The 20,790-nt window shown below is 47.7% G+C and overlaps 2 protein-coding genes across 4 annotated transcripts; one reads left to right on the top strand and one right to left on the bottom strand.

Annotated features, from left to right (window-relative positions):
* Positions 1–273: 273 nt before the first annotated feature.
* Positions 274–4,076, bottom strand: TIPRL (TOR signaling pathway regulator). Of its 2 annotated transcripts, none has more exons than XM_077288226.1 (2): positions 3,942–4,076; positions 274–1,704 (listed from the first exon to the last, which is right to left on the bottom strand). In XM_077288226.1, exon 2 carries the CDS (start codon positions 1,683–1,685, stop codon positions 861–863), a length of 825 nt encoding a protein of 274 aa, XP_077144341.1. In that variant the 5' UTR covers positions 1,686–1,704; positions 3,942–4,076; the 3' UTR covers positions 274–860. The 2 variants fall into 2 exon arrangements, with proteins under 2 accessions (XP_077144341.1, XP_077144342.1); XM_077288227.1 differs by lacking the exon at positions 3,942–4,076 and adding an exon at positions 3,816–3,938.
* A 54-nt stretch (positions 4,077–4,130) lies between these two features.
* On the top strand, positions 4,131–15,303 carry CNEP1R1 (CTD nuclear envelope phosphatase 1 regulatory subunit 1). Of its 2 annotated transcripts, XM_077288228.1 has the most exons (7): positions 4,131–4,268; positions 8,938–9,009; positions 9,717–9,790; positions 9,877–9,986; positions 10,199–10,253; positions 10,367–10,437; positions 11,619–15,303. In XM_077288228.1, exons 1-7 carry the CDS (start codon positions 4,244–4,246, stop codon positions 11,629–11,631), a joined length of 420 nt encoding a protein of 139 aa, XP_077144343.1. In that variant the 5' UTR covers positions 4,131–4,243; the 3' UTR covers positions 11,632–15,303. The 2 variants fall into 2 exon arrangements, with proteins under 2 accessions (XP_077144343.1, XP_077144344.1); XM_077288229.1 differs by lacking the exon at positions 10,367–10,437 and having other exon boundaries at positions 11,619–14,905.
* The last annotated feature ends 5,487 nt before the right edge of the window (positions 15,304–20,790 follow it).

The raw sequence follows: 20,790 nt of genomic DNA, 5'->3' as shown, positions 1-20,790 counted from the left end.
CAAATCGATCTGCTCATCTCTAGTAAATTCTCACTACAACACCCTTATCTGTCTTTTCTGAGCTCCTCTCAGCAGATTTATGACCACAGACCATATTAAAGTTGATTATGTAGAGAAACAAAGAGCCTGTAAAAGCAAAATGGTGCAACATTTTCAATGAAACCCAATTGCAAAAATGATTTTTAGCCCGAAATACATGCACATGTAGGGAAATGGATCGGGAAATATAGTTGGCATAGGACACATACCAAAAACCCAGACACATACCAAAAATGTTCACAATTTTTTTTATTAAATTATCTTTACGAACTCTAGAGGGGCATAGGGGCTACGTGTCAATACTTTATGATGGTTCTGAGTGAGCGCTCGATGGATTTTGGGGGGAGGACTTAGCTCCTGAGTGCAAGTCAGTAGATATGTAATAAGTGGAGACAGGTACGAGCACGCAGATGAATCCACCACTCGGTCACGCCGTTTTCTGAGGCCTTCTATATGACCGGCTTGGAGTCGATCATGGAACGGGACAGCAAACCCACAGAATATTTACATCATGAGTGGACGGCTCATGAAAATACAGAGACAAACTAAGGCATCTCGTGTTGGTGAAACCCATGTAAGACACGCATCATCTGTGTGTAATGTTTTGTGGGGCGAGAATATTCACAGTGAACAATTGTGATCGCATACAGATGTAGCATACGGCAACGTTACCACATCGGCATCTTACGAGGGTAGTGTTGCACGCCTACACGAAATACGTAGCAAGGGCGTGCCGTGCAGTTTCCATATGATGACGGTTCGCGGCACGCCGATGGTTCATTTCCGGATTTCTAAGTCTGTATCTTCTGCTGAAGACCATCTTATGATGCTGCTTGGCTTACGGGATTGGGAGAGTCACCCAATTCTGTCTGTGCCAACGATGGAAATTCTAACTTTTCGTAAATGGTTTCCGTAATGGGCAAGTACTGAGAGATTTCATTAGGCTCGGTGTAGAGCGGCGGGGGGACGTGACTTAGGTTGCTGATTTTACTTTCCCTCGACGTGTATTCTCTCAGCATAAACGTCTTGTCAGACTCGTGGTAAAGACGAGTGTCGTTCATTCGGATAAGGACGCCGTCCACCCTGAGGAAGAACCTCAGGAGAAGAAAAAAGCTGGAAGGCATGACTCTGATCTTCACACTCAGGCTAGACACCCCGTGGTCGTGGAGTTCGTCTTCAAACAGCAGCACTTCCTCAAAAAACATGATCTGCTCCCTTGTCTTCAGTTTTTCCGTATTAATCCGTTCGGTGGTAGGAACAGTATTAAATGTCAGGTCGTGACCCAGCAAGGTGCCCTTGTAATCGGTGGTATATGTCCAGTCATAGGGCTTCACGATTTCTTTGCTGTGCTCGCTGTCTGACCGGCTTTCCTGCCATTCCTCAGCACAGGCGACTTTGACCATTCCCTTGTTCTTATTCACCCTTCTCAGTCCATCCTTAGCCGTGAACTCAATCCCGAAGCCGGAGGAGTGTTGGATCCTTAAGACGTTGTCCCCAAACATCATTTCGGGAAGACAGGGCATGTTCATTTCTTCAGCCAGTTTCTCCACATCGGCCGACTTCATAATATGCGTTTTGATGGCCGTGACTTTCCATGGTCCAAAACTGTAGTCTTGATTGCTACTTTTGAATCCGTGAATCATCATAGCTGGAATCGGTCAGGGTCTGAAGACAGAGAAAGGAGGTTCTGTTAGTAGACGTGCAGCTGGACAATGCATCAACAAGATCAGGGGTAAAATAAATACGGTATATATAGAAATAAAATGCAACTCTTTAGGAGACCAAGGCAGCACATGAAGGAGCTAAAATCCACAAGACACTGTATACTGTGCCCTAAGACGGGCAGTAATGATCAGCGATGTTGACTCGCATCTGATGAATGGAGCTGCCTTAATTTTTCCCTTAAAAGGGTTAATACCAACTTCATTGATGGATATTGCTTATAAAAATAAGCACTTCTGCAATTTACTGCTTATTACAAGATGCAGCCGTTCCGGAGAAATTAATACTTTTCTTTTGCTTACATCTTGTTGCCTAGGAGACCGACCACCACTGCTGTTTGTTTTTAAGAACCGCACTGAAGCTGGCCGGGGTTTACGAGATACCAGCGCACACCTTGTGATCCTGCCAGCACTTACAGTCTCAATAGAGAAAAGCCTGGAAGCACTGAGCAGATTCTGTGACTAGCAGCAGTGGTCAGTCACCTAGGCAACAAGCCGTAAACAGTAGTGTTCTCTCAAGAACGGCTAAAAGTTTTAATACGCTGTAAATTGTAAAAGTGGTTGTTCTGAAAACAAGTATTCAACAATACCTATCTACAAATATGGGAATAACGTACATCCACACATGACCGTAAAACCCTGCGGCACACTCTGGGCTGGACTTTGGCACCCTCGCTCGTGGGCTGGACTTTGGCACCCTCGCTCGTGGGCTGGACTTTGGCACCCTCGCTCGTGGGCTGGACTTTGGCACCCTCGCTCGTGGGCTGGACTTTGGCACCCTCGCTCGAGGGCTGGACTTTGGCACCCTCGCTCGAGGGCTGGACTTTGGCACCCTCGCTCGAGGGCTGGACTTTGGCACCCTCGCTCGAGGGCTGGACTTTGGCACCCTCGCTCGAGGGCTGGACTTTGGCACCCTCGCTCGAGGGCTGGACTTTGGCACCCTCGCTCGAGGGCTGGACTTTGGCACCCTCGCTCGAGGGCTGGACTTTGGCACCCTCGCTCGAGGGCTGGACTTTGGCACCCTCGCTCGAGGGCTGGACTTTGGCACCCTCGCTCGGGGGCTGGACTTTGGCACCCTCGCTCGGGGGCTGGACTTTGGCACCCTCGCTCGGGGGCTGGACTTTGGCACCCTCGCTCGGGGGCTGGACTTTGGCACCCTCGCTCGGGGGCTGGACTTTGGCACCCTCGCTCGGGGGCTGGACTTTGGCACCCTCGCTCGAGGGCTGGACTTTGGCACCCTCGCTCGAGGGCTGGACTTTGGCACCCTCGCTCGAGGGCTGGACTTTGGCACCCTCGCTCGAGGGCTGGACTTTGGCACCCTCGCTCGAGGGCTGGACTTTGGCACCCTCGCTCGAGGGCTGGACTTTGGCACCCTCGCTCGAGGGCTGGACTTTGGCACCCTCGCTCGAGGGCTGGACTTTGGCACCCTCGCTCGAGGGCTGGACTTTGGCACCCTCGCTCGAGGGCTGGACTTTGGCACCCTCGCTCGAGGGCTGGACTTTGGAACCCTCGCTCGAGGGCTGGACTTTGGCACCCTCGCTCGTGGGCTGGACTTTGGCACCCTCGCTCGTGGGCTGGACTTTGGCACCCTCGCTCGTGGGTCCCCTCTGCGGTCACACAGTTTGTTCCATTCCTATGTCCCTCTCCCACACCAGCGAGATCACTGATGGACTGTCAGTTACCGCATTCTGTAGCAGCAATAGTAAGTTTAAAATAAAGGCTATAGAGGGCAAACGGTGCAGTAATTCTAATGACACCCGATGGAAAGAAAAATACAATAAAACCCCAAATACACGCATTTAGTTGGTTACAAAAAAGTCCCCTTTAAGATAAGCCAATGATATGAGAGTAGTGGGGTCCGACTAGAAACTCTGCACTGACTGCTGGGGCGGAATGTGCTCAGAATTTGTGGATATCCCTTTAAAGGATCACACCAATGCAGCAATATGGGGTCCTGTCCCTTTAAATAAGTGAAGGCAGACTCTAACCTAAGTACAGGAGAGTCTGCTGCAGAGACAGACAGTGGGACGCTATACTATCACAGAGCAGCCGTACCGCACAGGTACCGCGGCTTTATAAGCGCAGTGTGAACACAGGGCCTCGTGAAGCGCATGCAGGCGCCACGCGGAGATATTCCCAGCGCCCCCCGGTTACGGCCTGCCACAACATCTCCATACTGACCATCAGCACCGCCGTCCTCCTTTCCTGCACGATATCCCGCCTCCATACATTGCAGCCAATCACGAGTTTCCTCCGGGAAAGACGGGCAGCCGTCTTGTCCAATCACAGGCGCGAAGACTGTTCGCACGTTTGACTAAAGGCAGCGCACGTATGACGTCATCGTGACATCACGTACGGGAGGCTCTCGCTGGGCGGAGCAGCTGCAGCCAATCAGATGAATGGGCTGGTGAGAGTAGACCAATCACTGAGGCGGTTACATGAGGGTTTCATGAAGGGGCAAGAATACAGGAAGTGAGGCAGACATGAATTCCCTGGAACAGGCAGAAGGTGCGGAATAGTGGGGCGCAGGGTGTGGGGAGACTGGGGGCATCCGTGTATTTGTAGTGCACCCAGGGGAGCGCTGCAAGTGTGACTGTTACCATGGAAACCTATGGAGGTGGCAGCTTAGTGTGGGTTACTGCTGCTTTCACTTCTTTGCATTTTCTGCTTAATTTGCAGTTATTAACCCTCCGTCAGGGGCAATATGTTTCATAGCGAGTTTAGGGGCATTGCGCCTGTCCGGCACAGGCTAGAAAATTGGCTATATTTTCCTTTTTTAAAAATGTCAATGCTCTAAAAGTGATCAGTTACCTTAATAGGAATGTAATAAATGAGAATACACATAATCAGGTGGAAAAAAAAGTTTAATAACCAGAAAAGTAATCTGTTTCTATGTCTTGAGCATCCTCCTCACTCTCTCCATCTTGATCTGTATCAGACACATCTGGACATTATTCCACATCATCTTCTGAAGCAATGTCACTTTCTTCCCCTAAATCTTCTAGCTGTAAGGGGTCTGTCTCATCAGCAAGCAGTATATTTTGCACTTGCTCAACATGAAGGGCCTTGGACAAGTCAGATATTCTCCTCGCCATTTCAGAAGAAAAGCTGAAGCAAGAGAGAGAATGTGTTAGGGCGCAATGTGCCTGAGAAGCACAATCTTATTTCTAACAAAACCTTTTATGACAAATCCACAAATTTAGCACTAGCTATTCATAAAACAAGCTAAAAAAACAATTGGGATGAATAAAAACAGCAAATTCTAATCGTCAAATGTGTGACGCGTTCAGGGGCAATGAGCCTGAGAAGCCAAAACACTGATATCTGCTCTCCTGCAGCTCTGCAGCACAAGAGGCTTCTCAGGTTTCACACAGCCTTTAAAGTTAGGAAGGTCCTGGGAGGAGGGTGTTTCCCAGACAAACCACTGAAAATAGAGAAATGAAACTAAGGCTAGGTTCACATTGCGTTAGGGCAATCCGTTTAGCGCTAGCGCTTGCGGATTGCGCTAACGCAATGTTTTTGTAGGGGCCGCATTTAGGGGTCGCGCTAACGTCCCCGCTCTCGCAGATCCCCGATCTGCGAGAGCAGGGAACGGACCTCGGGCGCGCCGCGGACGCTGCAAGCAGCGTCCGAGGCGCGCTACAAAAGAACGGCACATCGCTAGCGCGAGCCGAAAAAGGCACGCGCTAGTGATGTGCTACAGGCAAAATTTACATTGCTGTCAATGGGTGCGCTAACGGACCCGTTGCACGGCGTTAATTGCGACATTTTCGCCGTGTAACGCTGTCCGTTAGCGATCACCCACTAACGCAATGTGAACCTAGCCTAAGTGAGCTGCGCCTGTCAGATCAGTTGCCCCTGACGGAGGGTTAAAACTAGTTATCCTGCAAAGAAAATGTGTCAGTTTGTGACATTTTGCTAAATCTATCTAATAAACTAATTAAAGGGTGTTTGTCAGTCACCGTGTGTGGCCGTCAGTCACCGTGTGTGGTCATCAGTCACTCTGTGTGACCGTCAGTCACCGTGTTTGGCCGTCAGTCACTGTGTGTGTCCGTCAGTGACCGTGTGTGTCCGTCAGTCACCGCGTGTGTCCGTCAGTCACCGTGTGTGGTCGTCAGTCACTCTGTGTGACCGTCAGTCACCGTGTTTGGCCGTCAGTCACCGTGTGTGTCCGTCAGTCACCGTGTGTGTCCGTCAGTCACCGTGTGTGGCCGTCAGTCACCGTGTGTGGTCGTCAGTCACTCTGTGTGACCGTCAGTCACCGTGTTTGGCCGTCAGTCACCGTGTGGAGCCGTCTGAGTCCATGTGTGTCCGTCAGTGACCGTGTGTGTCCGTCAGTGACCGTGTGTGTCCGTCAGTCACCGTGTGTTTCCGTCAGTGACCGCGTGTGTCCGTCAGTCACCGCGTGTGTCCGTCAGTCACCGCGTGTGTCCGTCAGTCACCGCGTGTGTCCGTCAGTCACCGCGTGTGTCCGTCAGTCACCGCGTGTGTCCGTCAGTCACCGCATGTGTCCGTCAGTCACCGCGTGTGGCCGTCAGTCACTCTGTGTGGCCGTCAGTCACCGTGTGGAGCCGTCTGACTCCGTGTGTGGCCGTCTGACTCCTTGTGGGGCCACCTGACTCCGTGTATGGCCGTCAGTCACCGTGTGGAGTCATCTGACTCCTTGTCGGGCCATCAGTCACCCTGTGTGGCCGTCAGTCTCCATGTGGAGTCGTCTGACTCCTTGTGTGGCCATCAGTCACCGTGTGGAGTCGTCTGACTCCTTGTGGGGCTACCTGACTCTGAGTGTGGCCATCAGTTACCATGTGTGGCTGTCAGTCACCGTGTGGAGTCGTTTGACTCCTTTTGGGGCCACCTGACACCGTGTGTGGCCGTCAGTCACCTTGTGGAGTCGTCTGACTCCTTGTGGGGCCACCTGACTCCGTGTGGGACCGTTAGTCACCGTGTGGGGCCGTTAGTCACCGTGTGGGGCCGTTAGTCACCGTGTGGGGCCGTCTGACACCGTGTGGGGCCGTCTGACACCGTGTGGGGCCGTCTGACACCGTGTGGGGCCGTCTGACACCGTGTGGGGCAGTCAGTCACCGTGTGGGGCCATCTGACAACCGTGTGGGGCCATCTGACAACCGTGTGGGGCCTTCTGACACCGTGTGGGGCCTTCTGACACCGTGTGGGGCCGTCTGACACCGTGTGGGGCCGTCAGTCACCGTGTAGGGCCGTCAGTCACCGTGTGGGGCCATCTGACTCCTTGTGGGGCCATCTGACTCCTTGTGGGGCTGTCAGTCACCGTGTGGGGCCATCTGACTCCTTGTGGGGCTGTCAGTCACCGTGTGGGGCCATCTGACACCATGTGGGGCCATCTGACACCGTGTGGGGCCATCTGACTCCTTGTAGGGCTGTCAGTCACCGTGTGGGGCCGTATGACACCGTGTGGGGCCATCTGACTCTGTGTGGGGCCGTCAGTCACCGTGTGGGGCCGTCAGTCACCGTGTGGGGCCATCTGACTCCTTGTGGGGCTGTCAGTCACCGTGTGGGGCCGTCTGACACCGTGTGGGGCCATCTGACTCTGTGTGGGGCCGTCAGTCACCGTGTGGGGCCATCTGACTCCTTGTGGGGCTGTCAGTCACCGTGTGGGGCCATCTGACACCATGTGGGGCCATCTGACTCCTTGTGGGGCTGTCAGTCACCGTGTGGGGCCGTCTGACACCGTGTGGGGCCATCTGACTCTGTGTGGGGCCGTCAGTCACCGTGTGGGGCCATCTGACTCCTTGTGGGGCCGTCAGTCACCGTGTGGGGCCATCTGACAACCGTGTGGGGCCGTCTGACACCGTGTGGGGCCGTCTGACACCGTGTGGGGCCATCTGACTCCTTGTGGGGCCATCTGACTCCTTGTGGGGCTGTCAGTCACCGTGTGGGGCCATCTGACTCCTTGTGGGGCTGTCAGTCACCGTGTGGGGCCATCTGACTCCTTGTGGGGCTGTCAGTCACCGTGTGGGGCCGTCTGACACCGTGTGGGGCCGTCTGACACCGTGTGGGGCCGTCTGACACCGTGTGGGGCCGTCAGTCAACGTGTGGGGCTGTCAGTCACCGTGTGGGGCCATCTGACACCGTGTGGGGCCATCTGACTCCTTGTGGGGCCGTCAGTCACCGTGTGGGGCCATCTGACACCGTGTGGGGCCATCTGACACCGTGTGGGGCCGTCAGACACCGTGTGGGGCCATCTGACTCCTTGTGGGGCTGTCAGTCACCGTGTGGGGCCATCTGACTCCTTGTGGGGCCGTCAGTCACCGTGTGGGGCCGTCAGTCACCGTGTGGGGCCGTCAGTCACCGTGTGGGGCCGTCAGTCACCGTGTGGGGCCATCTGACACCGTGTGGGGCCATCTGACACCGTGTGGGGCCATCTGACACCGTGTGGGGTCATCTGACTCCTTGTGGGGCTGTCAGTCACCGTGTGGGGCCACCTGACTCTGTGTGGGGCCGTCAGACACCATGTGCGGCCATCGGGCACTGTGTGCGTCCCTCAGACTGTATGTGGTCATCCAGCTCCACGTGCTGCCGTCACACAGTGCCACACGCCAGCTGCTTCCATTAGTTAATGTTTCCAGCAATTTATCATTATTTTCCTCCTCTTCTTACAAGAGCCATAACTTTTTTATTATTCCAAGCAATAATATTTTTTGGATTTGTTTTCATGTCATTTGATGTGCGGTAAAATACAGAGACTCCTAACTTTATTTTTTTTTGGAAGGGCTTATGTAATGTGTGCTGAGTTGTAGTTTCTGAAGATACCATTCTGGGGTACATGATCGCCCTTTTGTTTGAGGGACATGCAGTAACTGAAAACGACAATTCAGGCATTCTTTTTTTGTTGTTTACCATATAATAATAGTCTGGAAAATTCTGCATGTGGAAATCTAAAAAAAATCTATTAAATATAAGGTTAAAAATAACAAATGGAGCTCTGCTTCCCAAACCCTGCTCCAGCACCGCTGCTCCTAGTGATTATTTACAGGCTGCAGCGGTGACGTCACATGGCCGCAGTGATTGGCTGCATCTGTACTTGAATCTGAATGGATGCAATAGGCAATCTGTCCCCTAGCGTCTTTACCAGTAATATCGCCCGTTGTTCACAGTAGTCTGTTTGGCGCTTATATTCTTACAGATCTGTCTTTCCGTCTAGATCTAAAGGCTTTCGAGCGACGGCTCACGGAATATGTCTCGTGTTTACAACCTGCGACCGGACGTTGGAGAAGTAAGTCACAAGGATGATGGCGCTTCTGGAAGGAGATTCCGTGCCATTCAAAGATGGAGCGAAATACAACACAAGTCTGATTTCCTGCCCTTAATCTAATTCATTTTACGCCTCATTTAAACAAGCAGATTTTTAGTCTGAGAGGTTTATAACTTGTTTTTGGGGGGCTATTCCCTAGCCACAAGATAACTTGCTGATTCCTGGGGCTACCGGCGATACCGAGATCAAGGCTTTAAGACCATCCTGAACAGAGAAGTGCACATGTGCAACCTCCTCTCCATTCATTGTCTATGGGACTGCGCTCAGCAATTCAGCTAGTCCCGTAGACCATGAGTGGTCTTATTTTTGGGGAATAACCATTTAAGGAAAAATTTAAAACTCTTTTTTTAATAAAGAAAGGTGCATTAGAGAGTCACACTAATACTTAGGAAACCTTTTTGGCATACTTACAAACTACAGTCAGGGTCAATCTGCGGCTGAGCTGGACATGTAATATCCTAAGACTGCGTCTGCACATTGGACAGTCACGATCTGAGTATCTGAACACAGACGGCCATCAGACCTGTCCTGGGCGCAGCAGTCTCATAGGAGTTCAGGTCAGGAGACCCGGACACTTCATTCCGTGCTTGGTCTCTGAATAAAGGACATGTGAAACTGGTGGAGAAGTTGTAGTAGTATAATCTTCACCTTCTGTCTTCTCCCAATAGTGATTCTCATCGTAGTCTCCGTCTGTACTGCTACCGGGGCCTGGAACTGGCTCATAGATCCGGAGACGCAAAAGGTAATTCTTATTTCTTAAAGGGATTTCCTATTAAGTACACTCATGGGATGTATGATTCCAGTCCTTGATCTGTTCTTCTTTTCCAGGTTTCCTTCTTCACCTCATTATGGAATCATCCCTTCTTCACAATTAGCTGCATAACGCTAATAGGGCTGTTCTTCGCTGGTATCCACAAGCGGGTGGTGGCGCCGTCGATGTATCCTTTAATGGTTTGTCACTGAGCTGGATTACGTCTTGCATCTGATGATCACCGTAAACTGTAGGAAAGACGAGATGTGGAGCAAGATGTAGTCTGTAAATGGGTATCCGTGCACCCTATGTAGTGAGGAAATCCATATGCAGAATCTGTACCTTGGTCTCAGATTAATTTAACTTGTAACTCGCTCACTTTCTTAACCAAATCCTCAGAATAGCAGCCCGATGTCGGATGGTCCTAGCAGAATACAACATGTCATGTGACGATGTACGTATTATACTCTGATAACGTTCTAAGTAGAGGTTAACAAAATTGTCCATTTATAATAGTCGCCCCAGGGGGCTGCATACATAAAAAAAAATATGAATACTCGCCTCCAGGACCAGCGCTGCTCCTCCAAACAAAGCCAGGACACGGGGCCGAGAGCGGAGGAGTGGCACCAGTCCAGAAGGTAAGTATACTTTTTTTATTATTATTATTTCTGCACCACTCTGGTGCCAGTAATAAAGGGTTGGACAGTTTGGACATCCTCCTTAAAGGGAATCTGTCACCTCCCAATCCATTTAGGTGACTGTGTAGCCCTTTAAGAGATAAGCTAGTCAATCCCTTTATGAACCTATAGTGCTGAGAAATCGCTCTGGAGGTGCATTGGGGAGTGATGATGCACTTCCAGTTCCTCTGTCTCAGCGCCCTCCTCTGTCTGATTGACAGGTCCTTTGCTCTGGCACATGGACACTAACCCGTCAATCAGACGTTTCTGACATGTTCCCTTTAACATTAAAAAAAAAAAGAGAAAAAGAGGTTAGATTATACTCACCTGGGTGTTCGGTCCTGGTACGATTGGCGTCGCGGACCGGTCCGGGGCCTCCTATCTTCATAGGATGACGTCCTCTTCTTGTCTTCACGCTGCCGGGCCTCTCTGACCTTTCCCGACGCCTGCGCACTGCAGTACTTTGCCCTCAACAGAGCAGACAAAGTACACCTGCGCCGGAGCCACAGCCTGAAGACAAGAAGAGGATGTCATCGTAAGAAGATGGGAGGCCCCGGACAGGACCGCCCGTGGGTGAGTATAATCTAACCTCTTTTTCTCATCTTTCAGGATACATCGGGGGGCTTATCTGCAGCATTACAGAATGCTGTAGATAAGACCCTGATGGCGGTGGGCTTAGCTCAACTTCCATTTTTGGGGTGACCGGTTCCCTTTAAATGGGCTCATTCTAATGGCAGGGGCACAGGGTCTTCTGCACTTTCTTCTAAACTGACTTATGAGCACAGGAAAGGTCATAAATCAGTTTATGTGAAAGATCAAATGAAGTTACAGAGTCATCCATCAGCCTGAGGTCACTGACGGATTCACCGTTAAAGGGAACATGTCTCCTAAAAAGTGCTGTTATCCTGCATATGTGGGGTTAATCTGCAGGTTATAATGCTGGTGTTCCCGTTTCAGTCTTGGGGGCAGCGCCGGAGCGGGCTCAGTCACGGAGGCAGCGCCGGTGCGGGCTCAGTCATGGGGGCAGCGCCGGTGCTGGCTCAGTCACGGGGGCAGCGCCGGTGCGGGCTCAGTCACCGCTCTGGGAGTACAGAGCGGCATCTGTAAATGCGCCCTTCACTATTGTGTTATTTCTTTTGCAGACGGGCAAATTAATTCTAAAGCCGCGACCCCACGTCCAGTGAGATCTTCTGCTGCGACCCCAGTCTCTTCCTGCGATACATTCTCTCTTTTGGAGATGGTTATTTATGAAGGACGATCAATCTCCCGAGTCCTTGGATCATTCACCGAGAGGACAGGCGATCATTGTACAGGGTAACTCATCCGGAGTGGCGTCGGTGCGCCCGGGCCTGGATCTGTGTATCTAGGATGGTTTGCACACACCAGCATTGCAGGTGCAGTTCTTTTTTTAGTGTTTGGCCGCCATCTGCAATACTTCCCTCAACTTCAATGGGTCATTTGTGTGTTTGATGGAGCTCCTTTGTCCAAATTAAACATTATAAAGGGGTTGTCCAGCTGAATAAAATGTGTTTACACTAGTAAGTTTGGCACCTTACTATTATACTTGATGTCCAAGAGGTTCCTCAATCGCAGTCAATGCATAGATAATAAAAGGGGTCTGGCTTTGCTGTTGAAATGAACAGTCGGCCAGCCCCCTTCGCACATACACTTCTGGTCACGTGACAACACAGAAGACTGGGGAAGGAATCCTTCAGGGAAGTTCAGGCAACAAACTAGATTTTTGTTTTTCCCTGGATAACCCCTTTAATGATGAAAAATGATGGTCAGTCACTATGCCTCTGATATTCTGCAGCCTTAGGTAGTATAAATAAGATAAAATGTCTTCTTCTATCTCTGCCCTCTATGGAGCTGCACTCGGAGTTGACTTCACTGTTAATTTTGCATTGTATGCAATTGTGTCTTAAAGGGATAGTGAAGATTAATTATTTACTTCCATTGGTTAAAAATCTGTATGGAAGTTAAAAAAAAAATCTTAAAACTATAAGGAATTGATACAAAAGTATTTTTCATTATATACAGAGTAACCTTTTTATTTGCTACTTTAAAGGCTTGTTAAAAAGTATCGGCACCCCCAGATCTTGGGTTCCTAAATGTTAGGACTGAGCGCACACCCCAATCATTGTATATTACACGGGTTTCCAAAAAACTCTCCAATGTCTTTTTGTACATTTCAATAAAATGTCATTTTGTTTCATACTGAAATAACCTCCTTTTATGTGATTAATACTCTTCTGAGGGCTGCGCCAAGCATGACGCTATTAAAACTGTTAAACCTGAATTTTGTATGTCTGCTGTTCTTTTTTGGGGTCAGTCTTTTCCTTTAGAAAACCAGCGGAGCAGATTTATTAAATATCCTTGTACCTATGCCAGTGGTTTAAAATGCACCAAAATTTGGTATATAATGTTTTGCATTATTTGTTTCTTAGGCCTCATTCAGACATCATTGATTCTTCACGTGAGCAAAAAGCGGTGATCAGTGTTTGGTCCGTGTCAGTGTTTACCATCAATGTTTCATCACATGTGGAAAAATAAATAAATTGCAAAGCTTAACCACATTATTGCAATGCAGCTGCTTTTAAAGAGATCATTGTGAGGTTAAGCCATTAATATTAGATCAGTGGGGTCCCGGACAGCTGCTGGAAGAGCTGCGTCTTTTTCACTGTTGACCTAGCACAGCTCTATACATTTAGTAGCTTCTGTTTACTACCATAATTTACCATCCTCCTCTGCATGCTGGCAATGTATTAACTTCTCTTGTAACTTTCCATGTACTTTTCTGAGCAGGAGTTAATATGATGTGGTTAAAGCCCCCTGCAAATCTGTCAGATAATACTCAGTTTCTTCCTGAAAATGATTGCAATCTCAAATTCTTTGGTATTATTATCTTCATTTAATTTGTCTTAAATGAAAAAACACAAAAGAGAATGAAGCAAAAATCAAAACATTGATCATTTCACACAAAACTCCAAAAATGGGCCAGACAAAAGTATTGGCACCCTCAGCCTAATACTTGGTTGCACAACCTTTAGCCAAAATAACTGTGACCAACCTCTTCCGGTAACCATCAATGACTTTCTTAGGGTATGTGCACACCTTGCGGTTTTTGCAGCAGATCCGCAGCAGTTTTCCATGCGGTGTACAGTACAATGTTAACCTATGGAAAACAAAAAATGCTGTTCACATGCTGCGGAAAAAAACGCGCGGAAACGCTGTGGTTTTTTTTTCCGCAGCATGTCAATTCTTTGTGCGGAATCCGCAGCGGTTTGACACCTGCTCCATATTAACCCCTTTCTGACATCTGACGTACTATCCCGTCGAGGTGGGGTGGGCCCGTATGACCACCGACGGGATAGTACGTCATACGCGATCGACCGCGCTCACGGGGGGAGCGAAGCCGATCGCGGCCGGGTGTCAGCTGCATATCGCAGCTGACATCCGGCACTATGTGCCAGGAGCGGTCACGGACCGCCCCCAGCACATTAACCCCCGGCACACCGCGATCAAACATGATCGCGGTGTACCGGCGGTATAGGGAAGCATCGCGCAGGGAGGGGGCTCCCTGCAGGCTTCCCTGAGACCCCCGGAGCAACGCGATGTGATCGCGTTGCTCCGAGGGTCTCCTACCTCCCTCCTCGCCGCAGGTCCCGGATCCAAGATGGCCGCGGCATCCGGGTCCTGCAGGGAGGGAGGTGGCTTACCGAGTGCCTGCTCAGAGCAGGCGCTGGTAAGCCTGCAGCCCTGCACAGCAGATCGTCGATCTGACAGAGTGCTGTGCACACTGTCAGATCAATGATCTGTAATGTCCCCCCCCTGGGACAAAGTAAAAAAGTAAAAAAAAAATTCCCCACATGTGTGTAAAAAGTAAATAAAAAAAATATCCTAAATAAAGAAAAAAAAAAAATATTATTCCCATAAATACATTTCTTTAGCTAAATAAAATAAAAAAAACAATAAAAGTACACATATTTAGTATCGCCGCGTCCGTAACGACCCAACCTATAAAACTGCCCCATTAGTTAACCCCTTCAGTAAACACCGTAAGAAAAAAAAAAAAAACGAGGCAAAAAACAACGCTTTATTATCATACCGCCGAACAAAAAGTGGAATAACACGCGATCAAAAAGACTGATATAAATAACCATGGTACCGCTGAAAACGTCATCTTGTCCCGCAAAAAACGAGCCGCCATACAGCATCATCAGCAAAAAAATAAAAAAGTTATAGTCCTGAGAATAAAGCGATACCAAAATAATTATTTTTTCTATAAAATAGTTTTTATCGTATAAAAGCGCCAAAACATAAAAAAAATGATATAAATGAGATATCGCTGTAATCGTACTGACCCGACGAATAAAACTGCTTTATCAATTTTACCAAACGCGGAACGGTATAAACGCCTCCCCCCAAAAAAAATCATGAATAGCTGGTTTTTGATCACTCTGCCTCACACAAATCGGAATAAAAAGCGATCAAAAAATGTCACGTGTCCGAAAATGTTACCAATAAAAACGTCAACTCGTCCCGCAAAAAACAAGATCTCACATGACTCTGTGGACTCAAATATGGAAAAATTACAGCTCTCAAAATGTGGTAACGCAAAAAATATTTTTTGCAATGAAAAGCGTCTTTCAGTGTGTGACGGCTGCCAATCATAAAAATCTGCTAAATAACCCGCTATAAAAGTAAATCAAACCCCCCTTCATCACCCCCTTAGTTAGGGAAAAATTAAAAAATGTATTTATTTCCATTTTCCCATTAGGGTTAGGGCTAGAGTTAGGACTAGAGTTAGGGCTAGGGTTAGGGCTAGGGTTAGGGCTAGGGTTGGGGCTAGGGTTAGGGCTAGTGTTACGGCTAGTGTTACGGCTAGTGATAGGGCTAGGGTTATTGCTAGGGTTAGGGCTAGGGTTAGGGCTAGGGTTGGGGCTAGGGTTGGGGCTACAGTTAGGGTTGGGCCTAAAGATAGGGTTAGGGTTTGGATTACATTTACGGTTGGGAATAGGGTTGGGTGTGTCTGGGTTAGAGGAGTGGTTAGGGTTACAGTTGAGATTAGGGTAATGGGTGTGTTTGGATTAGGGTTTCAGTTATAATTGGGGGGTTTCCACTGTTTAGGCACATCAGGGGCTCTCCAAACGGGACATGGCATCCGATCTGAATTCCAGCCAATTCTGCGTTGAAAAAGGAAAACAGTGCTCCTTCCCTTCAGAGCTCTCCCGTGTGCCCAAACAGGGGTTTACCCCAACATATGGGGTATCAGCGTACTCAGGACAAATTGGACATCATCTGTTGGGGTCCAATTTCTCCTGCTACCCTTGGGAAAATACAAAACTGGGGGCCAAAAAATAAGTTTTGTGGGAAAAAAAAGATTTTTTTATTTTCACGGCCCTGCGTTGTAAACTGTAGTGAGACACTTGGGGGTTCAAAGTTCTCACAACACATCTAGATAAGTTCCTTGGGGGGTCTAGTTTCCAATATGGGGTCACTTGTGGGGGGTTTGTACTGTTTGGGTACATCAGGGGCTCTGCAAATGCAACGTGACGCCTGCAGACCAATCCATTTAAGTCTGCATTCCAAATGGCGCTCCTTCCCTTCCGAGCTCTGTCATGCGCCCAAACAGTGGTTCCCACCCACATATGGGGTATTAGCGTACTCAGGACAAATTGGACAACAACTTTTGGGGTCCAATTTATCCTGATACCCTTGTGAAAATACAAAACTGGGGGCTAAAAAATCATTTTTGTGAAAAAAAAAAAAGAATTTTTATTTTCATGGCTCTGCGTAATAAACTGTAGTGAAACACTTGGGGGTTCAAAGCTCTCAAAACACATCTAGATAAGTTCCTTAGGGGGTCTACTTTCCAAAATGGTGTCACTTGTGGGGGTTTTTAATGTTTAGGCACATCAGGGGCTCTCCAAACGCAACATGGCATCCCATCTTAATTCCAGTCAATTTTGCATTGAAAAGTAAAATAGCGCTCCTTCCCTTCCGAGCTCTGCTATGCGCCCAAACAGTGGTTTACCCCCACATATGGGGTATCGTCGTACTCAGGACAAATTGCACAACAACTTTTGTGGTCTAATTTCTTCTCTTACCCTTGGGGAAATAAAAAAATGGGGGCGAAAAGATCATTTTTGTGAAAAAATATGATTTTTTATTTTTACGGCTCTGCATTATAAACTTCTGTGAAGCACTTGTTGGGTCAAAGTGCTCAACACACATCTAGATAAGTTCCTTAAGGGGTCTACTTTCCAAAATGGTGTCACTTGTGGGGGGTTTAAATGTTTAGGCACATCAGGGGCTCTCCAAACACAACATGGCGTCCCATCTCAATTCCAGTCAATTTTGCATTGAAAAGTCAAATGGCGCTCCTTCCCTTCCGAGCTCTGCCCTGTGCCCAAACAATGGTTTACACCCACATGTGGGGTATCAGCGTACTCAGGAAAAATTGCACAACAATATTTGGGGTCCAATTTCTTCTCTTACCCTTGGGAAAATAAAAAATTGGGGGCGAAAAGATCATTTTTGTGAAAAAATATGATTTTTTATTTTTACGGCTCTGCATTATAAACTTCTGTGAAGCACTTGTTGGGTCAAAGTGCTCACCACACATAAGATCTTTAGGGGGTCTACTTTCCAAAATGGTGTCACTTGTGGGGGGTTTCAATGTTTAGGCACATCAGGGGCTCTCCAAATGCAACATGGCGTCCCATCTCAATTCCAGTCAATTTTGCATTGAAAAGTCAAATGGCGTTCCTTTCTTTCCGAGCTCTGCCATGCGCCCAAACAGTGGTTTACCCCCACATATGGGGTATCAGCGTACTCAGGACAAATTGTACAACAAATTTTGGGGTCTATTTTCTCCTGTTACCCTTGGTAAAATAAAACAAATTGGAGCTGAAATAAATTTTGTGTGAAAAAAAGTTAAATGTTCATTTTTATTTAAACATTCCAAAAATTCCTGTGAAACACCTGAAGGGTTAATAAACTTCTTGAAAGTGGTTTTGAGTACCTTGAGGGGTGCAGTTTTTAGAATGGTGTCACACTTGGGTATTTTCTATCATATAGACCCCTCAAAATGACTTCAAATGAGATGTGGTCCCTAAAAAAAAATGGTGTTGTAAAAATGAGAAATTGCTGGTCAACTTGTAACCCTTATAACTCCGTCACAAAAAAAAATTTTGGTTCCAAAATTGTGCTGATGTAAAGTAGACATGTGGGAAATGTTACTTAAGTATTTTGCGTGACATATGTCTGTGATTTAAGGGCATAAAAATTCAAAGTTGGAAAATTGCGACATTTTCAAAATTTTCGCCAAATATTCGTTTTTTTCACAAATAAACGCAAGTTATATCGAAGAAATTTTACCACTATCATGAAGTACAATATGTCACGAGAAAACAATGTCAGAATCGCCAAGATCCGTTGAAGCGTTCCAGAGTTATAACCTCATAAAGAGACAGTAGTCAGAATTACAAAAATTGGCCCGGTCATTAACGTGCAAACCACCCTTGGGGGTGAAGGGGTTAAACAACCGCAGGTGTAAAACCGCAGCAGAATCCGCACAAAAACCGCGGTAAAACCGCGATAAATCCGCAGGAAAAACGCAGTGTTTTGCCCTGCGGATTTATCAAAATCAGTGCGGAAAAATCCACACACCAGGATGCAGCGTGTGCACATACCCTTACAATGCTCTGCTGGCATTTTAGACCATTCTTCTTTGGTAAACTGCTCCAGGTCCCTGTTATTTGAAGGGTGCCTTCTCCAAACTGCCATTTTTAGATCTCTCCACAGGTGTTCTATGGGATTCAGGTCTGGACTCATTGCTGGCCAACTTAGAAGTCTCCAGTGCTTTCTCTCAAACCATTTTCTAGTGCTTTTTGAAGTGTGTTTTGGGTCATTGTCCTGCTGGAAGACCCATGACCTCTGAGGGAGACCCAGCTTTCTCACACTGGGCCCTACATTATGCTGCAAAGTTTGTTGGTAGTCTTCAGACTTCATAATGCCATGCACACGGTCAAGCAGTTCAGTGCCAGAGGCAGCAAAGGAACCCCAAAACATCAGGGAACCTCTGCCATGTTTGACTGTAGGGACCGTGTTCTTTTCTTTGAATGCCTCTTTTTTTCTCCTGTAAACTCTATGTTGATGCCTTTGCCCAAAAAGCTCTACTTTTGTCTCATCTGACCAGAGAACATTCTTCCAAAACGTTAAGGTTAAGTTTTGGCAAACTCCAGCCTGGCTTTTTTATGTCTCGGGGTAAGAAGTGGGGTCTTCCTGGGTCTCCTACCATACAGTCCCTTTTCATTCAAACGCCGACGGATAGTACGGGTTGACACTGTTGTACCCTCGGACTGCAGGGCAGCTTGAACTTGTTTGGATGTTAGTCAAGGTTCTTTATCCAACATCCGCACAATCGTGCGTTGAAATCTCTTGTCAATTTTTCTTTTCCGTCCACATCTAGGGAGGTTCACCACAGTGCCATGGGCTTTAAACTTCTTGATGACACTGCGCATGGTAGACACAGGAACATTCAGGTCTTTGGAGATGGACTTGTAGCCTTGAGATTGCTCATGCTTCCTCACAATTTGGTTTATCAAGTCCTCAGACAGTTCTTTGGTCTTCTTTCTTTTCTCCATGCTCAATGTGGTACACACAAGGACACAGGACAGAGGTTGAGTCAACTTTAATCCATGTCAACTGGCTGCAAGTGTGATTTAGTTATTGCCAACACCTGTTAGGTGCCACAGGTAAGTTACAGGTGCTGTTAATTACACAAATTAGAGAAGCATCACATGATTTTTCGAACAGTGCCAATACTTTTGTCCACCCCTTTTTTATGTTTGGTGTGGAATTATATCCAATTTGGCTTTAGGACAATTCTTTTTGTGTTTTTTCATTTAAGACAAATTAAATGAAGATGATTATACCAAAGAATTTGTTTGCAATCATTTTCAGGAAAAAACTGAGTATTATCTGACAGAATTGCAGGGGTGTCAATACTTTTGGCCACAACTGTACCTATGAGTAGAGCCTGGGTCAGGAGACCCAAGGCCAGCCTGGGCATTGTGGTCCATACTCACACTGTGACTGTCAGATGTGTGAGACTGGTTTAATTCACAGATAGGTAAACCCCCCCCAGGGTATGTGCACACGTCATCTACAAACCCGGTGAGTTTTTCAGGACACGGTAGCATCTTTAGTCTTGCAGCATATTTTTGGTGACTTTGTAGGCATTTTTTGAGATGTCTTTGTATGTCGGTGTATTGACTACACCAGTCAGTGGCTTTCAAATTGCAAGGCCCCAGGAGAATGCTAAGGTCACTTCTTTTAACTGTTTGACGTCTTTGGAAACCAGGTGGTTGAAAGAAGCGAAAATAGACTGAGTGTGACGCTGAGTCACTACTCATAGGCAAGCCGTGAGACAGGGAAGTCAGGAGGGCTCCTAGTACAGAGGGCTAAGACAAAGGCATGTTCATGAAGCAGTCCGGTTGGCAAATATCAGAAGGGTACGTCAAAAGCAGGGAGTACAACAAACGGATAGTCAGATACCTGAAGTCAGAGAACGTCAAAGGTAGAAGGGATAATCCACGAGAGTTGTCACAACAGCTCCAGAAGTCATACACAGACGAAGCACACATCTAACTGAAGCAGAGCTACAACTGACAATCTGCTGCTCACAGCAAGCTAGCTAAATACCTAGCAAATCAGAGGATGGGAGGCACCTGAGAAAATGCATGCAGACCAGATTGAGCAGCAGAGCTGTCCATCAAAATGCTGACAACCCAGCATACCCCAGAATCATAAAGGATGATTGGACTGTCACAAAACTGGCAGTCCAGCACACTCCAAATTCTATAGAGCGGCTGGGCTGTCACTCACAGTGTCCTTAGGTGACAGTCAGTTATGAAACCGTGACACTGAGCATGAGAACAACAAGTCGTTTTTACATTGCAGTGCAGGTCTGTCTTCTTGTTAGCGTTTAGCACTTTTTCAGGAGCTGACCGGCTTGAAAAAGATGTTTGCACATACCCTTAGAGTCACCAGAAGTCAGCTTTGATTGTGTTAAGGCAGATTGAAAGTACCGATCACATTGCTGTGGTCAACAATTCCAATTCTTGTCTGCACCATTCACTCAATGCAGTGCTCCACCTAATGCATCATAGTTAGGTGTTCCTAGTACCTCCATAGGTAGGACATTAGGGTACTGAACATTTAGGTTAGCTGATATCAGCCTCAGCGCTCAGAAAAAATGTGTGTGTATATATGTATGCATGTATATACACATATATACACTGCTCA

This window comes from Ranitomeya variabilis, chromosome 2 (assembly GCF_051348905.1).
Source record: "Ranitomeya variabilis isolate aRanVar5 chromosome 2, aRanVar5.hap1, whole genome shotgun sequence".
Classification (NCBI taxonomy): Eukaryota; Metazoa; Chordata; class Amphibia; order Anura; family Dendrobatidae; genus Ranitomeya; species Ranitomeya variabilis.
Note: the sequence above shows the minus strand (reverse complement) of the source record. Positions and strands in the feature narration are given on the sequence as shown.